This window comes from Suillus bovinus, assembly GCF_016758785.1.
Source record: "Suillus bovinus strain UH-Sbo-P2 chromosome Unknown EDB93scaffold_19, whole genome shotgun sequence".
NCBI lineage: Eukaryota > Fungi > Basidiomycota > Agaricomycetes > Boletales > Suillaceae > Suillus > Suillus bovinus.
The window spans coordinates 182,587-208,710 of NW_024542075.1; the positions used below are offsets into that span (position 1 = coordinate 182,587).

Consider the following 26,124-nt stretch of genomic DNA (forward strand, 5'->3'; position numbering starts at 1 on the left):
TTACTTTAGCGCTTGTATATCATAGCAGTGATCTATTCCGAACGAACGACTACGTATCTTCATTTGTCTATGGTCTGTCTATCTTGTCAGGGCCGAACTCCTCGTAACTACTGGATTTCGGTGCTGCAAAATGAGTGAGTGTGCATTTAAGGCCTTCACGCAGTTCAGACACTCAGAATTCAACTACCACCTTCATCGCAAATTGTGTCATGCCCCACGAGGTGTTGTGCCAGATCAGTGTTGTGCGACTTCAATCTTACCCACAATCACCAGTCGCACCTTAGAAACGATCACCTCTGATGTCGAGGCAACAAACTGGAAAATACAAATTGAAGTCGAAATCGGGTGTACATATCGCGTAGGTATATCTCAAAGTCTGGAAAATCAAAGTCCTTGGCATCAGGTCGCGTGTGACCATAACTGGATGCTACATGAGAAGGTGTCAGATTAGAATGCTTTGATGGAAAAGGTGGGAGGACGCACGGAATTGATCATATGCCAATATGCACGAACAATATGCGCTGATCCAAGGGTAATGGATTATCCTTGTCACGAGCCAACGACAGGACCGCTGAATGTAGCGCCCGGGCAGCTCGTTTAGAGTTCATTGTGCCATTCCCACAAAGGTTTTTGTAGAACGCCTCGACTAAGCGGTGCACAGTACTATCGTTGACCTTCCACAATGTCCCAATGACGCTCTTAACCCCGGCAAATTGCAGGCCAGCCGCTAGGTGTATCACTTCATCAGGAGTATAATGGTCGCCCACTGCGGTTTCACAGGCAGAAAGAAATGCGAATTGATGCTGAGACAGATCTGTTTGTGTGATGTCTAGGAGCGAAAGCGGCTCGTCGCGCATAAGAAAGGCCGATTTGAAGGGTTCCGCAATGTTCTGCGTCCCATGACACGCAAGATGAAGCCAACTATTGTCTCGCAATGCGCACAGTGCTCTCGATTTCGTGGCATCAACGCTGGTGATCTTGGAGAAGGAGACAGTTGGGGAAGGGGGCAAAAGTTTCCGCACCAATTCCAGCTCAGGCTCCACGGCATCCAAAGTGAATGAGGCACCGGCCGGGCGATTCTGACCAATGGCAACGAAGGGTGCTGACGGGGACCTTTCATGACTTCTGCGAGCCTTGATCAGCGCGGTGAGCGATGGCGTGTATGAAGAGATGTAGAGCTGTGAAAGAAACTGCCCATTTTTCCTGTACTCGCCAGCGGCGTGCAACGGCAAGAAATTGAAGACAGATGTCAGGCACCACCATATTCGAGAACCTCGTGGTGCAATTCCATCCAAATTCTCGACCACTGGGTGGACGACGTCATCCCACAACTCCATCAAGGCTTTTTTGAGCGCCGGACTATCTGTGCGATGGAGTTTGTCCACCAATATCTGGAGCTTCTCAACGCTGGTAGAGAGTTGGATGCTAGTCGGAGGTTGCTTGTGTGGAATAATAATGGAATGGCAAGACGACTGGCTTGCGATGAGCACGATGATAGGCCCATCACGAGCTGCATCTTGAAGATCGGAGAATAGGGGAGGAAGGAGGAAGCGAGAGAAGCCCTCGATCGTCCGGATCTCGTCTACAGCTTTATTCCAGTCGGCCACTAGACGTCTGTGCCGGGTCTCTTCTGCGTCTACATTGACTTTTGGGGTTGCTTCAGGATAGTTCGCAGGAGGTTTATCGAGGCGAGAGCTAAGGTCTCTGAATCTCTTGGTGAGGGCCGCTGCATGATCACTGTGGTTCTGGAGGCTGTCAAGTGGGGTGCGGAGTCGTGTCGTCTGGGTCCAGATGATGGTCCTGCCTTGTTCCAACAACTCAACAGCCCGACATACATCACCGATAAGAAGAGCACACGATGCAGCATCAGCTGCAAGTGTGCTTGGAAATTCCTTCATGATATTGTGACGAGACGATACTGAAGCTGTTGTAGATGTGTAAGCGTCCAGAAGTTGCATGGAAGTTGCATATGCCTCCAGTTCAGTGTCATGTGAATGTTGACGGGCATCCCTAACCCAGATGAGACTTTTTTGCAGGCGGGATAGCAAGCGTCCAGAGGCAACATTTGCTGCTGCCTTGCGATGATGCATAGAAGCATCGAGACTGTCCATATCTTCACCTGCGCTGGTGCCATCAAGTCCTGATTGATGGAACAACAGATAGACATTAGCTAGCATGTTATGGACTAGTAATTGACGAGGATCATGTTGCGTCAACAGAGACAATGCACAGACTAGGCTGTCTCGTGACTCCTCGAGGTCTTCTCTGTTGTGTTGGTGCTCAAAGCGGATGGAGAGGTGAGCCGCAAGGTTATGCAACGACGAGGGCCGATCTGTATGACCGACCGGGCGCAAGGCCAGCGCCTCCCTGTGGAGTGCGATAGCCTGTTCCAAATCTTCGTCACTGCCTCGGTGCTTAAAGCGGATGGAGAGTTGAATGGCAAGGTTACTTAACGACGCGGACCGATCTGTGTGACCGACCGGATGCAAGGCCAGCGCTTCCCGATACAGTGAGATAGCCTGGTCTAAGTCTTCGTCGTTGCCTCGGTGGTCAAAGCGGGTAGAGAGGTGAGCCGCTAGGTTATTTAATGACTTGGACCGAACTACGTGACCGACTGGGTGCAAGGCCAGCGCTTCCGTCTGAAGTGCGATAGCCTCATCCAAGTCTTCACTGTTGCCTCGGTGGTCAAAGCGGGTGGAGAGTATACTCGCAAAGGAATGTAATGCCTCAGACCGATCTGTATGACTGACTGGGAGCAAGGCTAGCGCTTCCCTGAGAAGTCTAATGGCCTGATCCAAATCTTCGTCGTCGCCTCGGTAGTGAAAGCGGGTGGAAAGTGTATTCGCAAGGCTAATGAATGACTTGGGCCGATCTGTATGACCGACTGGGCGCAAGGACAGCGCCTCCCTGAGAAGTCCAATAGCCTGATCCAAATCTTCGTCATTGCCTCGGTGGTTAAAGCGGGTGGAGAGTCTATTCGCAAGGCTATTTGATGCCGCAGGCCGATCTGTGTGAGCGACCGGGCATAAGGCCAGTGCCTCCCTTTGAAGTGCGATAGCCTGATCCAAGTCTTCGTCATTGCCTCGACGATCGAAGCGGGTGGAAAGTTGAGTCGCGAGGTTGTGTAATGACACGTAACGATCTGTGTGGCCGATAGGGCGCAAGGCCAGCGCCTCACTGTCAAACATGATACTCTGATCCAAGTCTTTATCGTTGCCTCGGTGGTGAAAGCGGGTGGAGAGATGATTCGCGAGGCTAGTTAATGATCTGGACCGATTTGTGTGACCGACCGGGTGCAAGGTCAGAACTGCCTTCTGAAGCCTGATAGCCTGATCCAAGTCTTCATCGTTGCCTCGGTGGTCAAAGCGTTTGGAGAGTTGAGTGGCAAGGTTCTGTAATGACTTGGGCCGATCCGTGTGACCGACCGGGCGCAAGGCCAACACTTCACTGTGAAGTGCGATAGCCTGATCCAAGTCTTCATCGTTGCCTCGGTGGTCAAAGCGGGTGGAGAGTTGATTGGCAAGGTTGTTTAATAGCGAAGACCGATCTGTGTGACCGACCGGGCGCATGGCCAGCGCTTCCTTGTAAAGTCCGATAGCCTGATCCAAGTCTTCATCGTTGCCTCGGTGGTAAAAGCGGGTGGAGAGTTGAACCGCAAGGTTATTTAATGACGCACACCACTCTGTGGGATCGACCGGGCGCATGGCCAGTGCTTCGTTGTAAAGTCCGATAGCCCGATCTAAGTCTTCGTCGTTGCCTCGGCGGTCAAAGCGGGTAGAGAGTTGACCCGCAAGGTTCCCTAATGCCACAGACCGCTCTTCGTCACCGACCGGGAACAAGGGCAGCACTTCCTGCAGAAGTGCGATACCCTGATCCAAGTCTTCGTCGTTGCCTCGACGCTGGAAGCGGATGTGCAGTAGTTTAGCCAGATTACCTAGCAATTGCCCTCGGTAAGGATGCCCGGCGTTGTAATATCCCAGTGCATCATAATGAAGGGATATCACTTCATCTAAGGCACGGGGTTCGTCTCTCTCCACACACCACTTTGCTCCATCAAGAAGTTGGCTCGGCGATAACGGAAACGTGGATACGGCGGACCGCTCGTGCTCAAGATCATTTGTATCCATGCTTCGAGGAGAATGCTGAGCAGATGCTTCGATTGCGATCAAAGCTGCTCTGTGAGCGTGGCTGTTTGGGTGACAGACATTGAGGACCTCGCTGAGTAACTCTTCAGCCATGTCGGCATCTGTTTGAAATCCCCCTTGTGCAAAACGAGACAACAAAGCAATGGCAAAATGGAGTTGGGTGATGGGTCGGTCTGGATGACCAGTAGCACGCAAATCAAGCGCGTCTTGAAAGAGGGAGATGGGGATACCGAGGTCGAGGTATCCTTTGTTAGCTTGGCAACTAATAAACTTTGCGGTGGCTAGATTAGACAGTGCTGCGAGGCGGTAGGGATGGTCCATGGGACAGAGATCTAATGCGCGTTCAAAGTGGATTATGGATTGTTCGAGATCACCACTGTTCTGCATCCTGCGGTACCGTGCGAGAAGACCATGTCCGGCATCCGTCCTTAGTGCTAACGCATCCATATCGCAGGATGTACGCTACACGTAACTGCTCTCAGCATCAGAATACGAGCCTCCATCAATCACTCACAGTAGTAAAGGGGCAAAGAACTCCGGCATCATTTTCATCAGAAAATCGCTGCTCCACTGTTATGAACAGTGATGTGCAAGCGGATACGACTTCCCCTTGCTTTGGCTGAAAGATTATGGCTGTAAAACTCGTTAGCATCCGTCAGGCGTAACTTGCAATGGGCAATACTGACAACGAGATTTTTCGCTGCGATCCAGTAATTCTCCGACAGAGATCTCGAATGTGCGGAGGAGTTCTCCGTGACAGAGCATGGGACTCGATTCAAATGAGGCATACACGCTGACCCGAACTTTAGAGGATGACTCGCATGGCCTCGAGTCTTTCTCAATACCTGCAGGACAGACGGGTTTAAGGACAACTTACAGAAGAATGCGCTCGTGCCATTCGACGACAGCCTGGTCTACGTTTACAGGCTTGCTGCTTGTCTGGTATTCAGCACCGTCAGCCTTGACCATTGCAAGGAACCCAGCAGGAATCCATCGGAGACCAAGGGCGAGATCAGTTGCGCGAATGGCTTGGAAATCGTCAATATGTGCTAAACAGAGACTGATATTACATACTAGTAATGAGGACTTGTTGCACTCCACTGAGGTGTACCTCTCCCGGGTCCTGGGTGTGTCCTGGGTGGCTTGTCTCCTGACTAAACAATACGCATATTGTTACGCATTTAGATGATCAATGGCTCATATGCTTACTCGTCCTTTTTTTGCCTAAAAATGCGAGATTAACACCATATGTGTGCTGTACAACACAACAACTTACGACCGAGGACGCTTTGAACTGTTCGCCTTGTTGTTATTATCGTTGTTTGATGGCTTACGCTTTGTCCCTTCGAAGGGCTCGGTACTGGAAGCAGAATTCTCTGCTGGAGGTTTCGAGGAAGTTTTACGCGATGACGCTGAAGAAAAGTCTGAATCAGAGTCCGACTCCGACGAGCTTGAAGACTCGGAGGTGACACGTCGTCGACGGGCCATAATGAGGGCTGAGGGATGGACTAATACTTGAGAGTAAGACGTGGGCTGGAACTCACGAAACACTGCAAAGTCCTGAAGGATTATAAAGAAGGGAACCACAGCATACTACACATAGCATGCACAGCTTGAATGTGTAGCGCTGATGAGTCAACATGACCGTCAGAAGCGACTCGCAGAAGTCACATATCTAGTCGCCCATCATGCATTGCATGATTCATAGCCTTGCATTTATATTATTGCGGGCGTCGGATAAATTTCAGTGACAAAGATAGCACAGCAGCGTTTACATAAAAAAAATTCAGTCTGATATACCATGCTCGATATCAATAATTGCAGATCGTGGTAGGTGAATAAACACTCCCTCCAAATCCTATGATACACTCTAATAACATCATATCATGAATTCTCCGCTGCGATAACAAAAATGCTGTCCACACCGCTCCATTGCTTATCGCAGTGATCCGGGTACGGCGCCTTCAGGTGCCTCGAGTTGCGCGACTGTCGGGGAAGTCCACTCACAAACTTGTTCCCATGATCCTCTCGGTGCCTCTTGGCACAAGATACGATTCCCGATCAAGTCATGAAAGCTTGATCATGATATCGGGCACGTGTATACAGCAAGATAATATCTGTTCTAAGGTATATCGCTGACCATGTCAGAATTTGCTGCGCTGCTGAACATTCTCCGGCGCAAAGGGCCAATCCGAATAACCAGTCGGTGTAAGATTACCTTTCATGTACCATGTTGCCTGGTCACCCCGCTCAAGTCCGATATTCTTTAGCAGGCGGAACGGAAGATCGGGCTAGTAAAGGGGGACATGTTATTAGTCACTACACAATCTGAGAAACAAATCACTCACGTTTGGCATAAATAACCTCCCAAATCCAATCAGGCCGCCTTTCTTGTCTACCGTCTCCATTGCGCTATTCCGCGTAAACCCGTTTGTGCTGATGAAAGTGCTGCCTTCAACCCCTTGCCAGATGTCACGGAGGTAATCACTATTATTTTCAGCGGTAACTTCGGCAGGCATTGGCTCCACAACATGGATATACGCAAGTTTGTGTCTGCGGAGTTGCTCGACCACGTAGGAGAACTGGGGTTTGGGGTCTTCCATTCCCATACCTGAACCGCAAATCAGCTAAATAAAGATAGGTTGCACCCAATTATGCACGTACTGTTAAATACGCCCCATGGGCTGATTCGAAACCCTGTCCTCTCAGCACCAACGGCCTCCACAACCGCATCTGTTACTTCGAGCGCAAACCTTGCGCGATTCTCGATACTTCCCCCATATTCATCTGTACGTTGGTTGCTAACGTCTTGTATGAACTGGTCGATCAAGAACCCATTTGCACCATGGATTTCAACCCCATCGAAGCCAGCTCGAATGGCATTTTTTGCGGCATTGGCGTACGTGGCAACGTACTCCTCAATTTCATCCGTTGTGAGTGCACGTGGCACGTCTGTTTGTCCTGAGAGGGGGATGGGTGAGGGACCGACAAGGGGACTGTTGTTCTCCTTGACGAGAACAGCTGTGTCTGCGGCGCGGCCGGCCGCCCAAAGCTGTAGGAAAATGAAAGAGCCGTTCTCGTGGACTGCTTCTGTCACCTGAAATCCGGGGCATGAGTTGACCCATCCATTATTAAGCAAAATACGACACACCTTTTTCCATGCCTCCACATGGGCATCGGTGTATATTCCAGGGACGTTATCATAACCACTAGCACCCTGAGATATGATTGTACCCTCTGCAATGAGAAGAGTGCCGGGGGTAGATCCTCTCTGAGCGTAATACGCCGGTGCTTGTGGAGTCGGGACATGATCTGCGTGTGCACGTAAACGGGTAAGTGGGGCAAGGACAACCCGATGCTGCAAGTTAATGTTGCCTATACGGATGGGGGAGAAGAGCGTGGAGGTCGACATGGTGATCTATGGCAAAATAGGTATGAAACGCTTAGAGTAGTATTGACTGTTAACCCAGGACCTGGACGCGACAATACAATCCATTTCGTGCATTTTATAGCTACTGACCTCGACAGGCTGAACAAGTTCGAAATAGATAGGTTGATCAGTTTGGGTACACGCAGGCATCACGCCATTGATGATTGATCAGGAAATCCTCGATGCAGCACCAGCAGGTGCTGCGAGATTGCTCAACTAGCAGAGCAACGATGGCAGTTAGTAGGATCATCATCGATTACAAATATTTCACCATCGACCAGAAATTACATAAGCTCACTTGAAGGTCTGTCATTCTTCGGGATATTGATAAGCCGGAATATAAGTCGCAGTTAGCCCTCAGGGCGATCTTGATGAGACATGCTCTCGAATAACCGTCAGGATCGAATGTTCGAACATTGAAACGATACAAGCTCAAATTCAGCAGGACATCGTGCATGTTCACTCGACTGTATTGTTTTAATACATAACGCGGGGACCAGGTGAGATACTTCGTATTTGGCTAATGACCAGGTCCAGTGGTTTCATACGTATCTCCCGTTCCTACCTCATAAGCCATTCAAAATCCTCGACCAGGACCCGTAAGATCCTGCGAACATGGTTAAACCAGCATGAAGCTCTTGTTCCCCGTCTCAAGCTCTTCATAAGCACTAGATGTCATGGTTAGTGGGCGTGCATCCAACGCCCTTACTCAATCCAGACACTCGACTATCACATTCATCGCAAACATTTTGCGTCTTGCCACATGAGATGTTACGCCAGATCAGTGTTGTTGGAACTTCATTCTTACTCACAGATCATCAGCTCGAGTGCACAGGAGCAGTCTCCTCTGGCACTGGCGAGGCTACAAAGTTAAAAATGAAAATTGAAGTCAGATTTGGGTGTGCATATCATGTAGGTATATAGTCTCCAAGTCTGCAATATCAAAGACGCTGGTAACAGCTTGCGCGTCACCATGACTGGACGCTACATGTGACCTTGTCAGAGATAGAACTGAACTGACCGCATATGGATAAGTGATTGAAGGGGATCGTGTTGCGTCAATGCTCGGTGTAGCTTCTCCAGTGACTCGTCAAGGTCTCATGTTATGTTGGTGCTCAACGCAGGTGGATAGTCGATGCGCTAGGTGATTTAGTCTCTGGACTGATTGGCGTAACCGACTGGGCACAAGGCCAGCACCTCCTTGTGAAGTACGATAGCCTGATCCAAAGTCTTCGTCGTTGCCTCGGTGGTGAAAGCGGGAGCAAAGTTGAGCCGCGAGGTTATTGAATGTCATGACCAATCTGGGTGATCCACGAGGCGCAAAGCCAGCACTCCTGTATAAATTGCGATAGCCGGATTCAAATCTTTGAGTATCACAGTAGATCATAATAAAGAGATATCACTTTATGCAAGGCACGCGATTCATCTCTCTGCAAACACCGCTCATTCGGCAATAACGGAAGCATGGATGCAGCGGGCCGCTTCTGCTCAAGATTATGTGCATCAATGCTTCTACCAAAATGTATGCAGGGCGGTAGGAATGGTCCATAGGATAGAGATCCGAGACGCGTTCAAAGTGCTTTATGGATTGGTCCAGATCCCTACTGTTCTGCGTCCTGCGGTATTTATGCGAGAAGATGATATCCACCATCCGTCTTCAACGCTAACGCATCCATATTGCGGGATCTAAGCTACACGTTACAGCTCTCAGCATTGAATTTCAGACTGCATTGATTACTCACAGTAGTAAGGGAACAAAGAACTGCGGCTTCGGTTTGACCAGAAATTCGCTGCTCCACTGTCACGGACAGTAAAGTACAAGCGGATACAATTTCCTCCTGCTTTGGCTAAAATATTATGGCTGTTAATCGTTAGCATTCCTCAAGTGTTATCTAAAATAGACAATACTGACGATAGGATCTTTCGCTGCAATCCAGTAATTCTCCGACGGAGATCTCGAGTATGCTGAGGAGTTCTCCATGACAGAGCATGGGACTCAATTTAATTGAGGCATACACACTAACCCGAACTTTGTGGGATGACTTGCTTGGTCTGGATTCTTTCTCAGGACCTGCAGGACGGACGTGGTTAAGGATCACTTACAGGAGAATGCGCTCATGCCATTCTACAATAGCCATGTCTACGTTTACAGGTTTTTTGCTTGTCTGGTATTCAGCACCGTCAGCCTTGACCACCGCATGACATCCAGCGGGGATCCGTGGGAAACCAAGAATAAGATCAGGGAGTGACTTGAAAATCATCAATGTGTGCTAAATGGAGATCGATATTTCATACCAGTAATGACGACTTGCTGCGTTCCATCGACGTGCGTCTCTACCGGGTCCTGGGTGTGTCCCGTGTTGCTAAACGAGGCTGGGAGGGTATCGTTGAGTAGGTTCGACATGGAACTTGTCATGAAAAATCATGGGTACCACGTGCTGAGTAAAGGTAGTAGCAAGTAGGTAGCACATACTGTTAATGACGACTCGTGGCAATCTACTGACCATAAAGATTGTCTCTCCCGGATACTTGAGTTGGTGTGGTTGGTGTAGCTTACGTGCGAAATGAAAATAGATGACATACCATTGACGACTTGAACTTGTTGCGTTTCACTGATCGCGAGGTTGTTCTGACCTGTGTCCTGGATGGGTTCTGGATGGGTTGGGCTCTCCAGAGGGTGGAGGGTAGTCATTGAAATTGCCAGGGACGAATCTTGACATAGACTGAGGGATGGATCACTTGAGAATGAAATGTGTGCTGGAGGTCACAATCTATACTGACAAGATCCTGAAGAATTATCGAGGAAACCACAGCGCTCATTTACACAGCTGGGCGTGACAAATTTGTACAGCAGAGGTAGACCACATGTCTAGTGTACGATGAAGCTCGTAATTGCAGACTTTGCTTGGACTTTGCAGTAAACTTGCCTGATCGAGTATGTGTCGGACTTTGAAATATGTCGCGGCATATTGGCCAGTCGCCTATCGAAATAAGTCCGAGCCTGGATGCCACCAGCTGTGCGGAAACTTACTCAAATTAAAGCCTGCAACATTCAGAGAATTTCGAAAAGAAAACACAGGATGTACTTGGAAGCTGTGAGGATACAGCTCATGAGCTTAGCGCTGCTGGCACTGCCCTTCTTCCGCATTGTCTTTCTGTGCCTTCTTTCTCGTAGTAGTAACCTCAATTATCATCCTGTGGAGCCCGCACTTATGGGTAATTATGCCTCTTTGAAGATCGTTCATTATCTAATACGTCTTAGCGCCGGTCAAAGATATATAATGAAGTCTACACTGCCCATGGTCTCAAGAACCTGCTCATCTGACTGCAACATCCTTGCGATGAGGTCCGAGTCACGGAAGTTTATGGACCTCCTTTACACCCCTACATACCAGTTCGTCAACTGGGATCCACTAACGGCGATCAATGTATGCACAAAGGCTCCACTTGTTTTCTATTGACCTGACAGGCACAGGTAGGCGACTATGGAATGGTCAACAAGGAGACTGGAGAATTCGAACGGGAAGGGAACCTTTACACATTGCAGAACGATGTCGATATCGACATGACGGACCCAGCACTACGCCCCATAGAAACGGAAGGGGACGACACATACATCGCTAAATCGTGGGGTGCCACCGTCGAGAACGTCGACACAACCAAAGAAGCGTGGGTGCTACAATATCCAGTTTTTAGGTATATATCTGACTGCGTTACAGCACTGTGCCTGGTGCAGGGAATGTTGCTCTCAAAGTTGAGTTTGAGTCCGATGGTAGGAGGCGAGCAGCTATGATGGTCATGTACAAGGCAAAACACATCAGCATTCCCAACGATGAGCGCATCGTCAAGCTGATCAAGTCCAAACCTGATGTCCTCAAAGAGAAGTATGTAGTCACCCAAGTGACGTGTTGCGCAGCATATGTTATGTACATGTCTACCACTGGTAAGTCCGGCAGGTGTAAGTCCTTCTGCGCTGTTCACACTTTGCACAGAAGTCGAAAAATTTCCCGTGACACTTCATGTCAACGGGCCTATCGTACCGGCTGTCGATGCTGGAGGAGCAACGAGTTTCACCTGGTCTTCAGGAACCAACCATGGTGTTTACCGTGAGGGAAGCAAATCGGGCGCAAAATACATGCCCATCTATAAGCTAAAGGAGCCTCGCTCAAAGTTCTGGGTGCCTCTCAGTGAACGCGGAAATGAGAAAATTGACGATTCGATCGAGAAGTGAGTTGAAATCGCCTTGTGACTTTGTCTAATAACCCTTTTTGTAGATGGGTGGCTGTCGACCCACCTTGGGAACTCATCGACGATGATGGCGAAGAAGACCCATTTTATGATGCAGTACGTTCGCATTTTTTAAAAAAGAAAAGAAGAACTTTAATTGATCTGTTTCTCTTCAGGAGATGCATGGTGACTTCGGCGTTTTCAATGATGGCTATCCTGAGTAAGCATGACCCCTGCACAAACTTTGCATGTTTATAATATTTATCATAGTAATTATGATGATGACGACTACTGATCATTCGCGAATGCTGTTATCATTACCCCGACGGACGAATCGTGCCACTTTGTACATATACAAGCCACATTGCTGGAAAGGTATCAACATTCTTACGTGGACAGAGTTCCGTCTAACCAAATTTCGAAAGTTGGGTAATTGTGTCAATATAGCTGAAGTGATCCATATATCAGGAGCAGCAGGCTAAAGTTGTAGAATTGAAATTCCCTCCCTCGAAATTTGATTTTTGTGCTTGCTAGCTGCATTTCATTTTCCCCTTGGTAAGTACTGGTGACTCTGAGACATGCCTGTATGGTAGCGTTCAATGATTCCAGCTAGTCAGTCCACTGTTGGCTATTACCGTTCTCGCATTGGCGGCGTGCTGATTGGGCTAGATCCACAAAGTTTGCTCACTGACATCATACTCACGGCGGCATTTGATCAATGGTCACCTAAAGAATGAACCCGATAACAACCGTGCAGACATAGTACACTTCATGGTGCGTCCCGGCTTTCTGTCTGATATCTTTCCCTTAGCCAAGATGATGATTAGGTTATGCTCAACTACGAGACGATCATACAGCGCTGTGTTCGCCTCCTAGATGACTTGTCTGTTCTAGATCTACCGCTACCTTCCAGACTTTCATGTACATGACTTACTCCCATGAGCATCGACAATGGTGTCAGTCGCCGTGCCTGTCCGCTTCAGCATCGAAGCATACCGAGCCAATTGCCAAATTCTCATGATTGAAAACGATGATGAACAGCGAATCGCAAGTCTAAGTCTACGTAGTACCAAAGATAACGCGATATAATGATATCCGAAATACCATCAAGGCACTCACGTTCTAATCAACAGGAAAGTAGCAGCAATGCATGAGGATGGTGAGTATGGATCGAGGACTATAAACCATACGGCACTTACACCCTGTCAACATGCGAGCAGCGGCAGCGAGGCATGGAAATCATGAGCGCGGGTCAAGGACTAAAACTATCAAGGCACTCACGTACTGTCACCAGGCGAACAGTGATGGCAAGTCATCAGCGTTGTCCATGCTGGTTGAACTTCATAAATCACAATCGTACTAGTTGTTATCAATGGACAACTACAATCAAGGAAAATTTATCAGAATGCCTACAGTTAGAGCATTATTACCAGGGCACTGTCAAATCGAATCAATCTCTGACATGTTGACACTACTTAGCAGTGTCAAAATGATAGTTTTCGTAATTGAGCTTCCTAGATAGTTCATGTGCACAATAAGTTAGTATTAATATTCTAGATGACGTCGAACAAAATATGCGACTCACGCAATGACACACTTAACACAAAGCTCCATGTTTGATTGTGAGTTGTTGAAATCATGTACAGCGGCCGCAATTCTTCGTCGTTAAATGTGAGTGATGTGTTCCAGTGGAGCAATGAAGTTTGTATTCGGTCAATTCATATCCAGGACGGTTAAAAGTCAGTCATTAACATGTCTGTATCAGCATGTTCAAGTTTTTTGATTGCAATTTCGTTACCTGTGATGCCACATAAGTAGTCTCTAGTCTGATGATATGCAAGACACCAAGAAAAGAATACTAACCACCCTCCAGCACTATTGCGCTCTCTTGGCCATGACCACCGCCAACGGCCATTCAATGTCTACTTCATCATGTCCTTCCACCACTCTCCCATCCTCCTGTTCGACACGATCCTTAAGGTCTTTCCAGAACCGCACTGCAACATCTCCATGCGGGTTCTCCCCATCCGTGGGGTTGTGCTGATGGAACGTGTGCAATGCACTCCAGGTATTAAAATATGATAGCAAGCCGTCCCATGTCATCTTCTTGCGCATGATCACAGAGCGTGGGGAGGGGAGAGATGGATAGTAGTCGCCTGCTATGCATCAGTGCAGTGTCGAGTAACAATAAGTCTAAGACAGACCTGTGAAGAAGACTCTCTCGAAATTACTGAGCGCGCCAGGTACAACTTCATTGCCATCTGGCACCTCAATCAAGTGGTTATCTAAAATCGAACGACCAGGTTGCTCCCAGTATGGGCCAATGCTGTTCAGCGGGTCCGTGCCTTCGACGTAAGCGTTGATCCTTGGCGTGAGTGACGGATAGCGGGCAAAACGGAGCTGGGAGTAACCCTAAGTAAAGCAAATGTTTACAGTTACTGAACAAGTAACGGCTCGGAGATGGGAATACATACCCAGAATGCAACACTTCCATTCCTCTTCAGCACCCTTGCGAGCTCAGGCCACATTTTATTCCAATCGAACCAATGGCACGCCTGGGCTGAAACCACGCAGGCATCATGAATAAAGGGTAGTTTCTACGTCTAACACACGCACCAGAAATGACTAGATCCACACTGCTATCCTCCAAGAATGTCAGATTCTCTGCGCTCGCCTGTGCGTACTCATATTGACCAGTATTCGCTGGCGTGTTTTTGAGGGTACTTTGAGCGATTTCGATCATCTTAGAACTTGGGTCGACGCCAATGACACTCTTGAAGGGTGTAAGCTCGACTGTTGCTTGACCTGAAATCCAGAATCATCAACAGTAAGTCAAGAGTCCAAGCCCTCCAAATTGAGCACAGCTTGAACTGACCCGTCCCACAACCGAGGTCGACTGCTCTATCCCATCTTGCACCCTTATTGAGCTCGTGGTACCGGAATATGAAGTCAAACAGGGACCTAGGGTAAGTCGGTCTGAAAGTCGCATAGATGGCACTGTCAAAGGAGGATTTAGCGAAAGTTGCCATCGCAGAGGTAACAAGTCAACGATAACTATTCTTGAGGAACAGAGAACATAAATACCCCAAAGAGCGTCTAATTGGTATTGAGATGATGGTCAAGGTAAATATGGTCGTCGGTGCTATCGGAAGTACTTATGCACAGGGACCACTTTGAGATAGAACTTGGAAGGGACGACTATCAAGGAGCTAAGACCTCGTCGGGCAGTCGGGGCTTAGGCATTTGTCGCATGTCCGATCATGCAATGTTTGATTACCGCGACAAGAAAGTAACATCACGTGACTGGCGACGTTTGACCGAATGTAGTACAACCTCACGCCTCCAAACCTTAATCATCCCAAACTGCGTCTTGCAACATGAGGTGTTATGCCAGATCAATGTTGTGCAACTTCATTCTTATGATAAAAGTACCCACAAACCATCAGTTCACCTTAAGAGCGATCACCTTTAGCTTCGAGGCAACAAACTAGAAAATAGAAATTCAGGTCAAAATCAAGTGTACATATCCTGTAGGTATATAGTTTCAAAGTCTGGAATATCGAAGTCCTTGGCAGCAGGTTTTGCGTGGCCATGACTGGATGTTACATGCAAAGCCGTCAGGAGTACTTTGATCAGCAAGGTGGGAAGACGCACAGTATCGATCATATGCCAATATGGACGAACAATATGCGCTGCTCCAAAGGTATGTCTTGGTCAGAACCTAGCGAATACACCGCTCGGTGCAGCGCCCGGGATGCTCGTTTGGAGTTCATCGTGCCATCCCCGCAAAAGTTTTCGTAGAATGCCTTGACTAAGCGCTCCACCGTACTATCATCGACCTTCCATAATGTTCCAATGACACTTTTGACCCCGGCGAACTGCAGGCCAGCCGCTAGGTGTATCACTTCATCAGGAGTATTGCGGTCACCCACTGCGGTGTCGCAGGCAGAAAGAAACGCAAATTGATGCCGAGACAGATCTGTTTGTGTGATGTCTAGGAGCGAAAGCGGCTCGTCGCGCATAAGGAAGGCCGATTTGAAGGGTTCGGCAATGTTCTGTGTCCCATGACACGCAAGATGAAGCCAACTATTGTCTCGCAATGCACACAGTGCTCTCGATTTCGTGGCATCAACACTGGTGATCTTAGAGAACGAAACAGTTGGGGGAGGGGGCAAAAGGTTTCGCACAAATTCCAGTTCAGGCTCCACAGCATCCAAGGTGGATGAGGCACCGGCTGGGTGATCCTGACCAATCGCAACGAAGGGTACCGATGGGGACCTGTCATGACTTCTGCGAGCCTTGATCAGCGCGGTGAGCGATGGCGTGTATGAAGATATGTAGAGGTGTGAAAGGAACCGTCCTTGTTGCCTGTACTCGCCAGCGGCGTGCAACGGCAAGAAATTGAAGACAGATGTCGGGCACCACCATATTCGAGATCCTCGTGGTGCAATTCCGTCCAGATTCTCGACCACCGGGCAGACGACGTCATCCCACAACTCCGTCAAGGCTTTTTTGAGCGCTGGACTATCTGTGCGATGGAGCTTGTCCACAAATATTTGGAGCTTCTCGATGCTGGTAGAGAGTTGGATGCTGATCGGAGTTCGCTTGTGTGGGATGATAATGGCATAGCAAGACGATTTGCTTCCAATGAGCACGATGATGGGCCCTTCACGAGCTGCTTCTTGAAGATCGGAGAATAAGGGGGGGAGGAGGAAGCGAGAGAAGCCCTCGATGTTCCGGATCTCTTCTACAGCACTGTTCCACTCCTTCACTAGACGTCTGTACCGGGTTTCTTCTGCGTCTACATTGACTCTTGACGTTGAGTCTGGATGACTCGCAGGAGGTTTATCGAGGAGGGAGCTAAGCTCTCTGAATCTCTTCAAGAGGGCCGCTGCATGATCACCGCGTGTCTGGAGACCGTCAAGAGGCATGCGGAGTCGTGTCATCTGAGTCCAGATGACAGTCCTGCCTTGCTCCAACAACTCAACAGCACGACACACGTCACCGCTACGAAGAGCACACGATGCAGCATCCACGGCAAGTGCCAGTGGGAAGTCCTTCATGGCCCTATGACGAGAGGATACTGAAGCTGTCATGGACATGTAAGCGTCCATGAGTTTCATCGAAGTCTCATATGCCTCCAATTGAGTATCATGTCTGTGTTGTTCAGCATAGCGAACCCAGAGGAAGCTGTTTTGTAAGCGGGATAGCGGGCCTCCAGAGACAACATTTGCTGCTGACTTGAGGTGATACATAGCAACATCGAGGCTGTCCGTATCTTCGCCCGCACCAATGTCGTCAAGCCCTGAACGATGGTATGATAGATAGACACTGGCTAGCGAATTATGGACTGATAGTCGAAAAGGATCATGTTGGCTAAGCAGATTCAATGCACAAAAGAGTTTCCCGCGTGCCTCGTCGAGGTCTTCTCTGTTACCTCGATGCTCAAAGCGGGAAGAGAGACCAATCGCGAGGTTATTTAATGACATGGACCGTTCTGTGTGACCGACGGGGTGCAAAGCCAGCGCTTCCGTATGAAGTGCGATGGCCTGATCCAAGTCTTCTTCGTTGCCTCGGTGCTTAAAGCGGAAGGAGAGATCATTCGCGAGGTCATTTAATGATGAGGACTGATCTGTGTGACCGACGGGGTGCAAAGTCAGCGCTTCCGTATGAAGTGCGATGGCCTCATCCAAGTCTTCTTCTTTGCCTCGGTGCTTAAAGCGGAAGGAGAGACAATTCGCGAGGTTAACTAATGACATGTACCGTTCTGTGTGACCGACGGGGCGCAAGGCCAGCGCTTCCGTATGGAGTGCGATAGCCTGATCCAAGTCTTCTTCTTTGCCTCGGTGCTTAAAGCGGGAAGAGAGATGAAATGCGAGGTTATCTAGTGATATGGACCGATCTGGGTGACCGACGGGGTGCAAAGCCAGCGCTTCCGTATGAAGTGCGATGGCCTCATCCAAGTCTTCTTCGTTGCCTCGGTGCTCAAAGCGGGAGGAGAGATCATTCGCGAGGTTATTTAATGACATGGACCGATCTGGGTGACCGGCGGGGCACAAGGCCAGCGCTTCCGTATGAAGTGCGATAGCTTCATCCAAGTCTTCTTCGTTGCCTCGGTGCTTAAAGCGGGAGGAGAGACGATTTGCAAGTGTATCTAATGATGAGGACCGATCTGGGTGATCGACGGGGCGTAAGGCCAGCGCTTCCGTATGAAGTGCGATAGCCTGATCCAAGTCTTCTTTGTTGCCTCGGTGCTCAAAGCGGGAGGAGAGTTCATTCGCGAGGTTATTTAATGACATGGACCGATCTATGTGACCGACGGGGCACAAAGCCAGCGCTTCCGTATGAAGTGCGATGGCCTCATCCAAGTCTTCTTCGTTGCCTCGGTGCTCAAAGCGGGAGGAGAGATCATTCGCGAGGTTATTTAATGAATTAGACCGATCTGTGTGACCGACGGGGCACAAAGCCAGCACTTCCGTATGAAGTGCGATGGCCTCATCCAAGTCTTCTTCGTTGCCTCGGTGCCCAAAGCGGAAGGAGAGATCATTCGCGAGGTTATTTAATGGCATGGACCGACCTGCGTGACCGACGGGGCACAAGGCCAGCGCTTCCGTATGAAGTGCGATAGCCTGATCCAAGTCTTCTTCGTTGCCTCGGTGCTCAAAGCGGGAGGAGAGATCATTCGCGAGGTTATTTAATAATATGGACCGATCTGGGTGACCGACGGGGTGCAAAGCCAGCACTTCCGTATGAAGTGCGATAGCCTCATCCAAGTCTTCTTCGTTGCCTCGGTGCTCAAAGCGGGCGGCGAGATCATTCGCGAGATCATTTAATGATGAGGACCGATCTGGGTGACCGATGGGGTGCAAGGCCAACACTTCCCTGTCAAATACGATAGCCTCATCCAAGTCTTTGCTTGTGCCTCCGTGCTGGAAGCTCGGTAACAGGAGAGTGATGACAGAATAGAGTGTCGCCAGAATTGCTTTGGGAAATGCATCAGTACTACGTGCTAAATGAAGATAGGTGTTACACATACTATTGACGACAAGTCGTAGCATTTCACTGATTACGAAGTTTTTCTGTCCTGTGTCCTCGGGGCGTTCTGGGTAGTTCGGGCCCTCTACCGAGGGTGAAGAGTAGTCGTTGAAATGGCCAGGGACGAATGTTGATATATGAATAAGAGATGGAATCAAAGTATCACTTGAGAATAAGGTTTGTGCTGGGGGTCACGAAACACTGCAGTACCTGTAAAGTCCTGAAGGATTAAAAGGAGGAAACTACGTGCACAGCATGTACATGGGTGTAGCGCCGATGAGTCAACAGGACAGAAGCAAGAATATTGAGCCACCCATCGCCTCGTTTACAGCGGACATCAGATATGGTGCGATATCATTGATTAAAATAGCCAAAACGAGAAGGTTGGGAGGCCGAAGAAGAGCGACTGGGCATTCCACAGAATCTACACTTTCACAAGAATTCGTATAGCAGGCTACCGCGAATTGTCGGAAGCACTGCCTGAATGTCGTATACGTATCGAAGTTCAACTTTTGTGACAAAAATAGCACAGCAACGTTCAAAAAAAGATTAGTGTGAGCAGTCTCGAAGTCATCGACCATGAATTTGGAAAATTTTGGGCTATCGATATCTTGGAGGCCAGGTGGTAAACGCTCTCCCCAGAACAAGGTGTGAGATTTTTATACGTTCGACTAGTACTAGTGCATATATTGTGCACTGCAGTATTACATAATCACTAGGACGAGAGCTGGAATGCGCCACTATTAACAATTAACACACCTCAACATCACATAATATGGCCTTAATAAGAATGCCATACTCCCAGGGACTCGCCATTCTAATTAGAATAGATTACGCAAATCCTCTACACTGCCAGTAAATAGTGTAATAATGCTGAATATTTACACTTCGGGAAATCACACCCAGGTCCCACACCGGCAACATCCACCAGCAAATGTTACCGAATGCCAACGAGCGCAAACATACCAAATACGGTAACCATTCACTGCTCACTGCCTTCAACAACAAGCACGACTATCATGCGTGTCTCAATACTTAAATACGCAGTACTTTCCTTTCTTCTCTCTCCCTCCCTCCTCTCACCTTTATGCCACCCTCAAGGTCTCACTGAGGCCTCTCTCGCACTGTTCGGATTGTCAATGCAGGCAATAAGACCCATGTATCTCAACGCCGCACTGTCTCTCATGCACTTGTCAGCAAGGAAGGGGCTGCTTCACAAGCACGCTATCAACTAGACATCACCGGTGAGCACTTTATCATTCTGTGTACTTTGATACATCTCATTGGTCCTAGGACTCGCTGATGACACTATCAATGCACTCGCTGACTTGCACGATGAACCAGGAACACAAAGTGAAGACACCGAGTGGGTCAACAGCGATGATATTGGGATGGATGTAGAGGCACTCCTGGCACTCCCAGACCATATGACCAACGAGGAAAGCATCGTATATGCTATCCGTGACTACATCGATAACCCGTACATTTTTTTCTCTACTACTTGATATTTTCTGATTGTTCTCAGATGGGCATACCGTCAACGTAAAGACGCTCGTACATGGCGTCAACGGGTAGAATCCATTCATGCTAACTGGCGCCCTTTGATTCCTGTGCTCGTGAGCACGTACCTTACCTGGAAATCATCACAAGTCGGCATTTCTCTCGAACCACAGCAGATAATTCAAACGCCAAACTCCAGCAACTACTCCTTCTCCATCAACACGGTGGACATATTCACACTATCTACGCACGCAACATTTCACCGGTCAGAAGACTCCCTATCCCCAGTTCAGTCCCTTGTATCTGCTGGATTTCTGGGCAATGTGCCCCACAACCCCTCAATTGCGATATCCCTGCGAACTCTCGAACATTACCGTCTCCTTCGCTTGCGCAAGCCATCTCTCAGCATCGAAGCTTTCGCAAAGGTAATATGCGACTCTTACTCGGTAAGTATTTCATCAATGTGTGTGTTAGATCCAAGCTTACAACCCTTAGATTGCTTACCGCCGCTCATATCGCACTGCCTTAGCAGACTCGTTTGATATATACCTCACCATTCTTCGCGAAGTCGGGAGACAAGTGGACACGGCCCTTGGGCATGATACACCAAATTGGCGGGTACTCAATGCATGTGCCCCATGCTCCTATGAACTGAATGGTGAATCGCCGCTCAAGTTTACACGTATGTATGTGATGGATGGTGGGAATTCTGCCAAGCGTATGATGGGCATTGGTGACCGACAATGTGGTGACACCCGGGTGTATACTGAGAGTGACTACAAGCTTCCACACACCTTTGTTGATCGCTTCGCTAACGAAGTGCTGCAATCTCGCTCTGCACATCGGGACAATGGTCACCCTGATGATATCGTCTCTGATGCCAAAGAAGACGTCCCCCACACACACATAATTGCTGAAGATTGCAGTAAAAACTGGAAGGCGGCGGCAGACGAAGATAAGAAAAGGATGTGGGCAATCTTTGATGAGACAGGGATCTTCGTCGCAGCCTGTAGACATGGATTCATCTTATGGTATGCGGATATGATTAAGAGTGGCGAGTTGTATGTCATTTTTTTCATTGTTGTTATGTTACTGACTCACACACTGCAGAGCGAAGTATCCATTGGCGATCGTCGCCAAAGTCCTTGAAGTCATCGGAGAGCGCACACTTGGTGCTTATGATATTGGTTGTGGATTCTCATCTACAGTTCGTGCTTCGTCGTTGGGTACTACCTTCATGGAAATGCAGTCACGCTTGTGCGTTGACTCGTTCCATGGTTACGCACACAATTACGTGTGTCAAACACAGCATCATCCCCTCGGCATTGAAGGCACGGGACTTGAAGACTTTGGTGTTGCCGAGCGCATCTTCAGCGCTTCAAATGCGCTAGCACCTGTTATTCGTTATGCCAGTGCCTACCGCCGTCATGTGTTCCTGGACCTGTTCTTCAAGCAGTGGGATGAAGACAAGTATGCGAACCTCGGCACCATGCTACTCAATAACTATCGGCAAGCGCTGCACATCATATCATCAGAGACTGTAGCATTGGAGGAGGCAAAGACTTCCCTTGGTATACAAGACAGTGACCTTGTGAATTGGCGAGCTGAAGAGATCCACTACTTCCAGACACTTGGGAAGGAGCCTGAGTGGGATGCACATGCCGTTGTGTATGTTGAATTGCTTCAACAAATGCAAGCGCTCGAGTAAGTATTTCATTATTTTGTGCACTTGTAACTGATGTATTTTTTTAGGTGCGAAGCTTCTGCAAGCTTCAATCGCTTTGTTTCTGCTGTCCCACATGACTATCAGTTCGCGGCTGTCTCAGAGTCCAACTTCTATTCAGCCAATCTATCGCAGACACGGAAACTTGAGACGCAGTGACGCTATGCAGCTGAACGCTTTGCTGTCATTCAACACGAAGTCGTTTCCATGGAAATCAAGCTTGGTATTGTGAATCGCTGGAACATGTCATCGCCCGAATATCAAGACACTTTAAAATACTTGACGCTTCGCAAGTATCATAAGGCCCTCGATAATCTGCAACGTCTTGTTGTGCAACATTTGTTTGAATTGCAAAGGCTTAATGTCTCACAAACCGGTCAGTTGATGATTCATCCATTGAAATGTTGCTGAAGGGATTTGTAGCGTACAAGATGTGCACTCATATTGCGAAATCTCTTCAAACTCGATGTCGAGCTATCCAGAATGCCGTCAAGAAATATAATGAGGCAGCATCAGAATTGCAACCGCCACGTCCCCCACTTGAGTGGTCAAAGGTTTCACATTTCAGCTTCCTTGACGAATTCAATCTACTTCGCGAAACCCGACAAGACATTCGCGAGAAGCCATGGACCAAGCCTGCAATTCGAGAGACTATCCGCCAATATCTGCGCATTCAACGCGCAAAGGAGGAGGTTATTCGTTGTAATGTTGAAGTGCATCGCTTACACACTGCAATCGTTGTTGAGAACGAAGCATTCGCCCGAATACTCGATGCACTCAAGATGTCTAACTCGCCTATCTTTGTGGCCGTGTGTGAGCACTGCACTCGTCGATGTTGTATCAGCCAACAACTCTTGTCGCGCATTTCCCAGATTCATCGTCTTGACGGTTTTAGTGGTGACAAGTCTTTTGGTGTTAGAAAGGGGTCTAGCAGTGTTGAAATTCCCTCCACTGTGACAACAGATCAGCTGCTCGAGAATGACGAGACCGAAGGACTAGATGAGGATAACGAATTGGAGCGGGACATAGGGACTCTCGTAGAATTTATCTCTGACATGGTGCTGCGTCCTTGATAGCATTTTTTTGATTCTGTAATTCATACATTGCAACTACTGTTGGCCTCGTACCCTGCAGCATAGGCCTGATGATCTGAACTGTGTGCAAAGTTGAAAACTCTAAGGTTGTGAATAGTGGCAGTCGCGTGATTTGATCGATAACAGTGATAAACACTCATATCGATTGCCAATCAACAGCTGCCATCAACTGTCTGAATCAACGCATCGCTACCATCAACTATCCATCAACACATCGACGACACAACAATTCAGATATAAATAATGGGGTCTCATTGGGCTGTGATTGGTGGCAAAGATCCAGGCATTTTTAGACAGTGGTGAGTCTATCTATAAGTACATGATCCCACTTGACACTAATGAGCGGGTTTTTTGAAGACCTTTTATCACTGGTGGTTTCCGAAGTGCACCATTTCCCATAGCCATCAAATGCCACAATCACACCCAGGCCACGAACGTCCTTTCTACTTTGCAGCCTCTCATGAAAAAGATCTCGCAAGATACATCTCCCACTGATGCTGCCCGCATCTTTTACAAATCGCCTGGCGCCGCTTCACTTTTTAACGGAACGGTCACTAAGTTCTATGTCGTCGTTGTAGGCCACGAGTCTGGCATCTACTTGCGGTGGTGAGTGTTAGTTCTGGTGCATCAATCATCCTATCTGACACCTTCGTCTGCAGGGACGAATGTCAAGAAGCCGTTAACGGATTTTCTAGTCCTTGTTTCAAGAAGGTGGAGAGTCTCCCCAGTGCATTAGAGTTTCTTATCACAAAGGCCCACCGTCTTGGTGATGCCACCGATATCACCAGTCCGCGTGCTCCTACCTTGAATTTGGCTGGTCTCTCTCTTACCGATGGTATGTGCTATTACCTTCATCCCTTATATTCTCTTGCTAAACAAGTGTTTAGGATCAGCATCGCGAATGAAGAGCCCCATGTCTGGCGCCATCAGTAAGTTTCTCTTTGTTGTATACATCTAACACTAATACTTTGGGTGCACATAGACCAACCATCAGCCAGCGCTCTCCACACCTCTTATGCGGAAGTTTCCACTATACAAAACCCTTCAGCGCGTGCTTGGAGAATGCCCACTGGTCCCGCAACGTCCAACACCAACATCACACCAATATATCAGCACATTCGTGAGATCAATGGGCTCAATGGTGTTGTACTCCAGCCGCACTTTGACGACACCCCACTCCCGTCATTTGGTCCCATGGCTGACTGGTATCTTCAAGCTCACGGATATACTGCGAAGGCTTTGCTCCATATCGCTTATGCTCACGACATGAGTTCTTCGGGTCAAGACTTTGTTGACAAGCTCGCTGACAAGGGAATGGCTAGGGCTGAAGCATTCTTCCTCTGGGGACTGATCACTGCTGAAGACAGTCCCCCTGATGTCTAACCTTGTCATTGCCTTTGCCGCTGGTTCACTGGTCACGTCATCACTTTACATGCTCCGCTCTCAAAGTCACGTGTCTTCTTACTGTTTCAATGTTGCACTGTTGTTTTTACTCATACAACACCCATGGCTGGCGTGAAGTCTGATAACGCGCTCTCTCGCTATGCATCGTGCATGCGAAAAATTTCCACTATGAAAACACGTTCTTCATGGAGACACCGTGCGGCTCAGCACTACAAGAAAACACCCACAGAGAAAGCTTTATTAAAAGCTAAACGAAAACAACACCGTACGGAATACACAGAAGCTCTTGCTGCAGCCTGGAATGTTGTGATGGAGCAAGCTACTTTACTGCACGAGAAGTTTGGTCGTCACTCGGTCAACTACTACTTCGAGGAAATCATGCAACGCTCGAGGATACGCAAGGGCACACGTAAGGCCTGTCACAACCCAAATAACGAATAAATGCTTGGGCAGAGACTAGGACTCGATCTAAGGTTATCGGACAAAGAGAGAGGAGCAAGTACGTCTTGGATTGCTACAGTTGTAGATACAAGAGGTTTGAACTAAGGAACTATCTACCAAGACATGCTAACTATATACAACTATTGAAACAGAGATTGAAACTGAGTTCTAACTACTAGCCAATCATAAAATAGAAAAGGGAATCGTACCATAGAACATCGTAGAATATTAAAGAAGTATCACGTGACCATATCTTATCTTATTGTATCTTATCTAATCTAATCACTGTCAAAGAACTCGTCTTCTTCATCAGTCACATCGAAGACACGTGTCGTGGGCGCCAATGGAATCTCTGAACTGGTAGATGCTTTCGGGGTAGGATTAGGGTTAATCTTAGGCGCTGTGTATTGGCGCTTAGGAAGATTCAGGAAAGAATAATGGTTCGTTAAAGGTACTTGTGACATTATCCCCTCTCTAAGGTGAGTGTCATCACGAACGAATGAAGGTCGAATATTCTTTTCTCTCCATCTTTTGAAATCTTCCGTAAATAGTACTGATCCTTTGATTCTTCGGTATTTTTCGGCTGCAGCTGTGGGATTTTTCTTGTGAAACTCCGCTAAAGGAATTGGAGCGTTCTTCAAATTCTCTTCTGGCTCCCAAGATGACTCTTCCTTCGGGTATCCTTCCCATTTCACTAGGTATTGCAGCTTTCCTCGGAACAATCGGCTATCTAGTACTTCTTCTACAGCAAATTCTTCCCGATCGTCAATCAATTCTGGAGGTGGTCGGTTGGGAGGAGGATGAGGAATCAATCGAGATGCGTAATATGGCGTAAGCAATTCTACATGGAAAACCGGGTGGATCTGATATTTTTCCGGCAATTTCAACTTGTAGTTCACTTCACCGATCTTCTCTAGTATTTCGAAGGGACCTAGACGATGATCTGACAGTTTTTGACTTGGACGACGTTGTTTGAGATTCTTTGTGTCAAGCCAGACCTTGTCTCCTATCTTATACTGAGGTGCTTCTTTTACTCCTTTATGGTAGAAACGTTTCATGCGCTCATTGACCATTTTAAGAGTATTTTCAGCATCATCTCTCGCTTCTTTCATTTGATCAATTCTC

At 48.1% G+C, this 26,124-nt stretch overlaps 9 protein-coding genes across 9 annotated transcripts; 4 read left to right on the top strand and 5 right to left on the bottom strand.

Moving 5' to 3' along the window:
• Window positions 1–158: 158 nt before the first annotated feature.
• EDB93DRAFT_265322 (CHAT domain-containing protein) lies at window positions 159–5,439 on the bottom strand. The gene is made up of 8 exons (XM_041455897.1): window positions 5,422–5,439; window positions 5,355–5,369; window positions 5,220–5,295; window positions 5,023–5,173; window positions 4,832–4,971; window positions 4,660–4,778; window positions 484–4,607; window positions 159–427 (listed from the first exon to the last, which is right to left on the bottom strand). Exons 4-7 carry the CDS (start codon window positions 5,112–5,114, stop codon window positions 492–494), a joined length of 4,467 nt encoding a protein of 1,488 aa, XP_041308881.1. The 5' UTR covers window positions 5,115–5,173; window positions 5,220–5,295; window positions 5,355–5,369; window positions 5,422–5,439; the 3' UTR covers window positions 159–427; window positions 484–491.
• Window positions 5,440–5,872: 433 nt separating this feature from the next.
• On the bottom strand, window positions 5,873–7,819 carry EDB93DRAFT_1224744 (uncharacterized protein). Its single transcript, XM_041451197.1, has 4 exons — window positions 7,297–7,819; window positions 6,810–7,242; window positions 6,494–6,756; window positions 5,873–6,436 (listed from the first exon to the last, which is right to left on the bottom strand). Exons 1-4 carry the CDS (start codon window positions 7,555–7,557, stop codon window positions 6,290–6,292), a joined length of 1,104 nt encoding a protein of 367 aa, XP_041308882.1. The 5' UTR covers window positions 7,558–7,819; the 3' UTR covers window positions 5,873–6,289.
• Window positions 7,820–8,582: 763 nt separating this feature from the next.
• Window positions 8,583–9,397, bottom strand: EDB93DRAFT_265462 (uncharacterized protein). The gene is made up of 3 exons (XM_041455898.1): window positions 9,318–9,397; window positions 8,979–9,261; window positions 8,583–8,909 (listed from the first exon to the last, which is right to left on the bottom strand). Exons 2-3 carry the CDS (start codon window positions 9,224–9,226, stop codon window positions 8,666–8,668), a joined length of 492 nt encoding a protein of 163 aa, XP_041308883.1. The 5' UTR covers window positions 9,227–9,261; window positions 9,318–9,397; the 3' UTR covers window positions 8,583–8,665.
• Window positions 9,398–10,606: 1,209 nt separating this feature from the next.
• Window positions 10,607–12,566, top strand: EDB93DRAFT_265471 (uncharacterized protein). The gene is made up of 8 exons (XM_041455899.1): window positions 10,607–10,791; window positions 10,838–11,003; window positions 11,051–11,244; window positions 11,295–11,518; window positions 11,568–11,802; window positions 11,850–11,919; window positions 11,979–12,022; window positions 12,073–12,566. The coding sequence occupies exons 2-8, from the start codon at window positions 10,857–10,859 to the stop codon at window positions 12,095–12,097; spliced, it is 939 nt and encodes a 312-aa protein (XP_041308884.1). The 5' UTR covers window positions 10,607–10,791; window positions 10,838–10,856; the 3' UTR covers window positions 12,098–12,566.
• A 1,111-nt stretch (window positions 12,567–13,677) lies between these two features.
• Window positions 13,678–14,831, bottom strand: EDB93DRAFT_1249255 (S-adenosyl-L-methionine-dependent methyltransferase; the record flags this gene model as incomplete). The annotated part of the gene is made up of 5 exons (XM_041452826.1): window positions 13,678–13,958; window positions 14,007–14,214; window positions 14,277–14,362; window positions 14,419–14,607; window positions 14,678–14,831. The coding sequence occupies 5 exons, from the start codon at window positions 14,829–14,831 to the stop codon at window positions 13,678–13,680; spliced, it is 918 nt and encodes a 305-aa protein (XP_041308885.1).
• A 633-nt stretch (window positions 14,832–15,464) lies between these two features.
• Window positions 15,465–18,860, bottom strand: EDB93DRAFT_1249256 (TPR-like protein; the record flags this gene model as incomplete). The annotated part of the gene is made up of 2 exons (XM_041452827.1): window positions 15,465–18,784; window positions 18,839–18,860. 2 exons carry the CDS (start codon window positions 18,858–18,860, stop codon window positions 15,465–15,467), a joined length of 3,342 nt encoding a protein of 1,113 aa, XP_041308886.1.
• A 1,368-nt stretch (window positions 18,861–20,228) lies between these two features.
• Window positions 20,229–23,133, top strand: EDB93DRAFT_1240001 (uncharacterized protein; the record flags this gene model as incomplete). The annotated part of the gene is made up of 8 exons (XM_041451701.1): window positions 20,229–20,285; window positions 20,514–20,783; window positions 20,833–21,398; window positions 21,448–22,041; window positions 22,090–22,156; window positions 22,280–22,463; window positions 22,535–22,871; window positions 22,905–23,133. 8 exons carry the CDS (start codon window positions 20,229–20,231, stop codon window positions 23,131–23,133), a joined length of 2,304 nt encoding a protein of 767 aa, XP_041308887.1.
• Window positions 23,134–23,614: 481 nt separating this feature from the next.
• EDB93DRAFT_1249259 (uncharacterized protein) lies at window positions 23,615–24,537 on the top strand (the record flags this gene model as incomplete). Its single annotated transcript, XM_041452828.1, has 4 exons — window positions 23,615–23,760; window positions 23,814–23,989; window positions 24,042–24,083; window positions 24,137–24,537. The coding sequence occupies 4 exons, from the start codon at window positions 23,615–23,617 to the stop codon at window positions 24,535–24,537; spliced, it is 765 nt and encodes a 254-aa protein (XP_041308888.1).
• Window positions 24,538–24,660: 123 nt separating this feature from the next.
• EDB93DRAFT_1249260 (uncharacterized protein) lies at window positions 24,661–24,999 on the top strand (the record flags this gene model as incomplete). The annotated part of the gene is made up of 1 exon (XM_041452829.1): window positions 24,661–24,999. One exon carries the CDS (start codon window positions 24,661–24,663, stop codon window positions 24,997–24,999), a length of 339 nt encoding a protein of 112 aa, XP_041308889.1.
• Between the last annotated feature and the right edge of the window lie 1,125 nt (window positions 25,000–26,124).

What these genes read in the sequence shown, in the direction of transcription:
- EDB93DRAFT_265462 (XM_041455898.1), bottom strand. Translation starts at nt 9,226, where the DNA reads ATGGTGGATATCATCTTCTCGCATAAATACCGCAGGACGCAGAACAGT. An exon ending in AATCGCGTGCCTTGCATAAA is followed by an intron (nt 8,910 to 8,978) that starts GTGATATCTCTT and finishes CAATTTATACAG; the next exon opens with GAGTGCTGGCTTTGCGCCTC.
- EDB93DRAFT_265471 (XM_041455899.1), top strand. Translation starts at nt 10,857, where the DNA reads ATGAAGTCTACACTGCCCATGGTCTCAAGAACCTGCTCATCTGACTGC. An exon ending in TATGTACATGTCTACCACTG is followed by an intron (nt 11,519 to 11,567) that starts GTAAGTCCGGCA and finishes CACTTTGCACAG; the next exon opens with AAGTCGAAAAATTTCCCGTG. An exon ending in AAGACCCATTTTATGATGCA is followed by an intron (nt 11,920 to 11,978) that starts GTACGTTCGCAT and finishes GTTTCTCTTCAG; the next exon opens with GAGATGCATGGTGACTTCGG.
- EDB93DRAFT_265322 (XM_041455897.1), bottom strand. Translation starts at nt 5,114, where the DNA reads ATGGTCAAGGCTGACGGTGCTGAATACCAGACAAGCAGCAAGCCTGTA. An exon ending in TCGCAGCGAAAAATCTCGTT is followed by an intron (nt 4,779 to 4,831) that starts GTCAGTATTGCC and finishes CGAGTTTTACAG; the next exon opens with CCATAATCTTTCAGCCAAAG. An exon ending in TTCTTTGCCCCTTTACTACT is followed by an intron (nt 4,608 to 4,659) that starts GTGAGTGATTGA and finishes AGTTACGTGTAG; the next exon opens with CGTACATCCTGCGATATGGA.
- EDB93DRAFT_1224744 (XM_041451197.1), bottom strand. Translation starts at nt 7,557, where the DNA reads ATGTCGACCTCCACGCTCTTCTCCCCCATCCGTATAGGCAACATTAAC. An exon ending in ATGTGGAGGCATGGAAAAAG is followed by an intron (nt 7,243 to 7,296) that starts GTGTGTCGTATT and finishes CCCGGATTTCAG; the next exon opens with GTGACAGAAGCAGTCCACGA. An exon ending in GGAGGTTATTTATGCCAAAC is followed by an intron (nt 6,437 to 6,493) that starts GTGAGTGATTTG and finishes CCCCTTTACTAG; the next exon opens with CCCGATCTTCCGTTCCGCCT.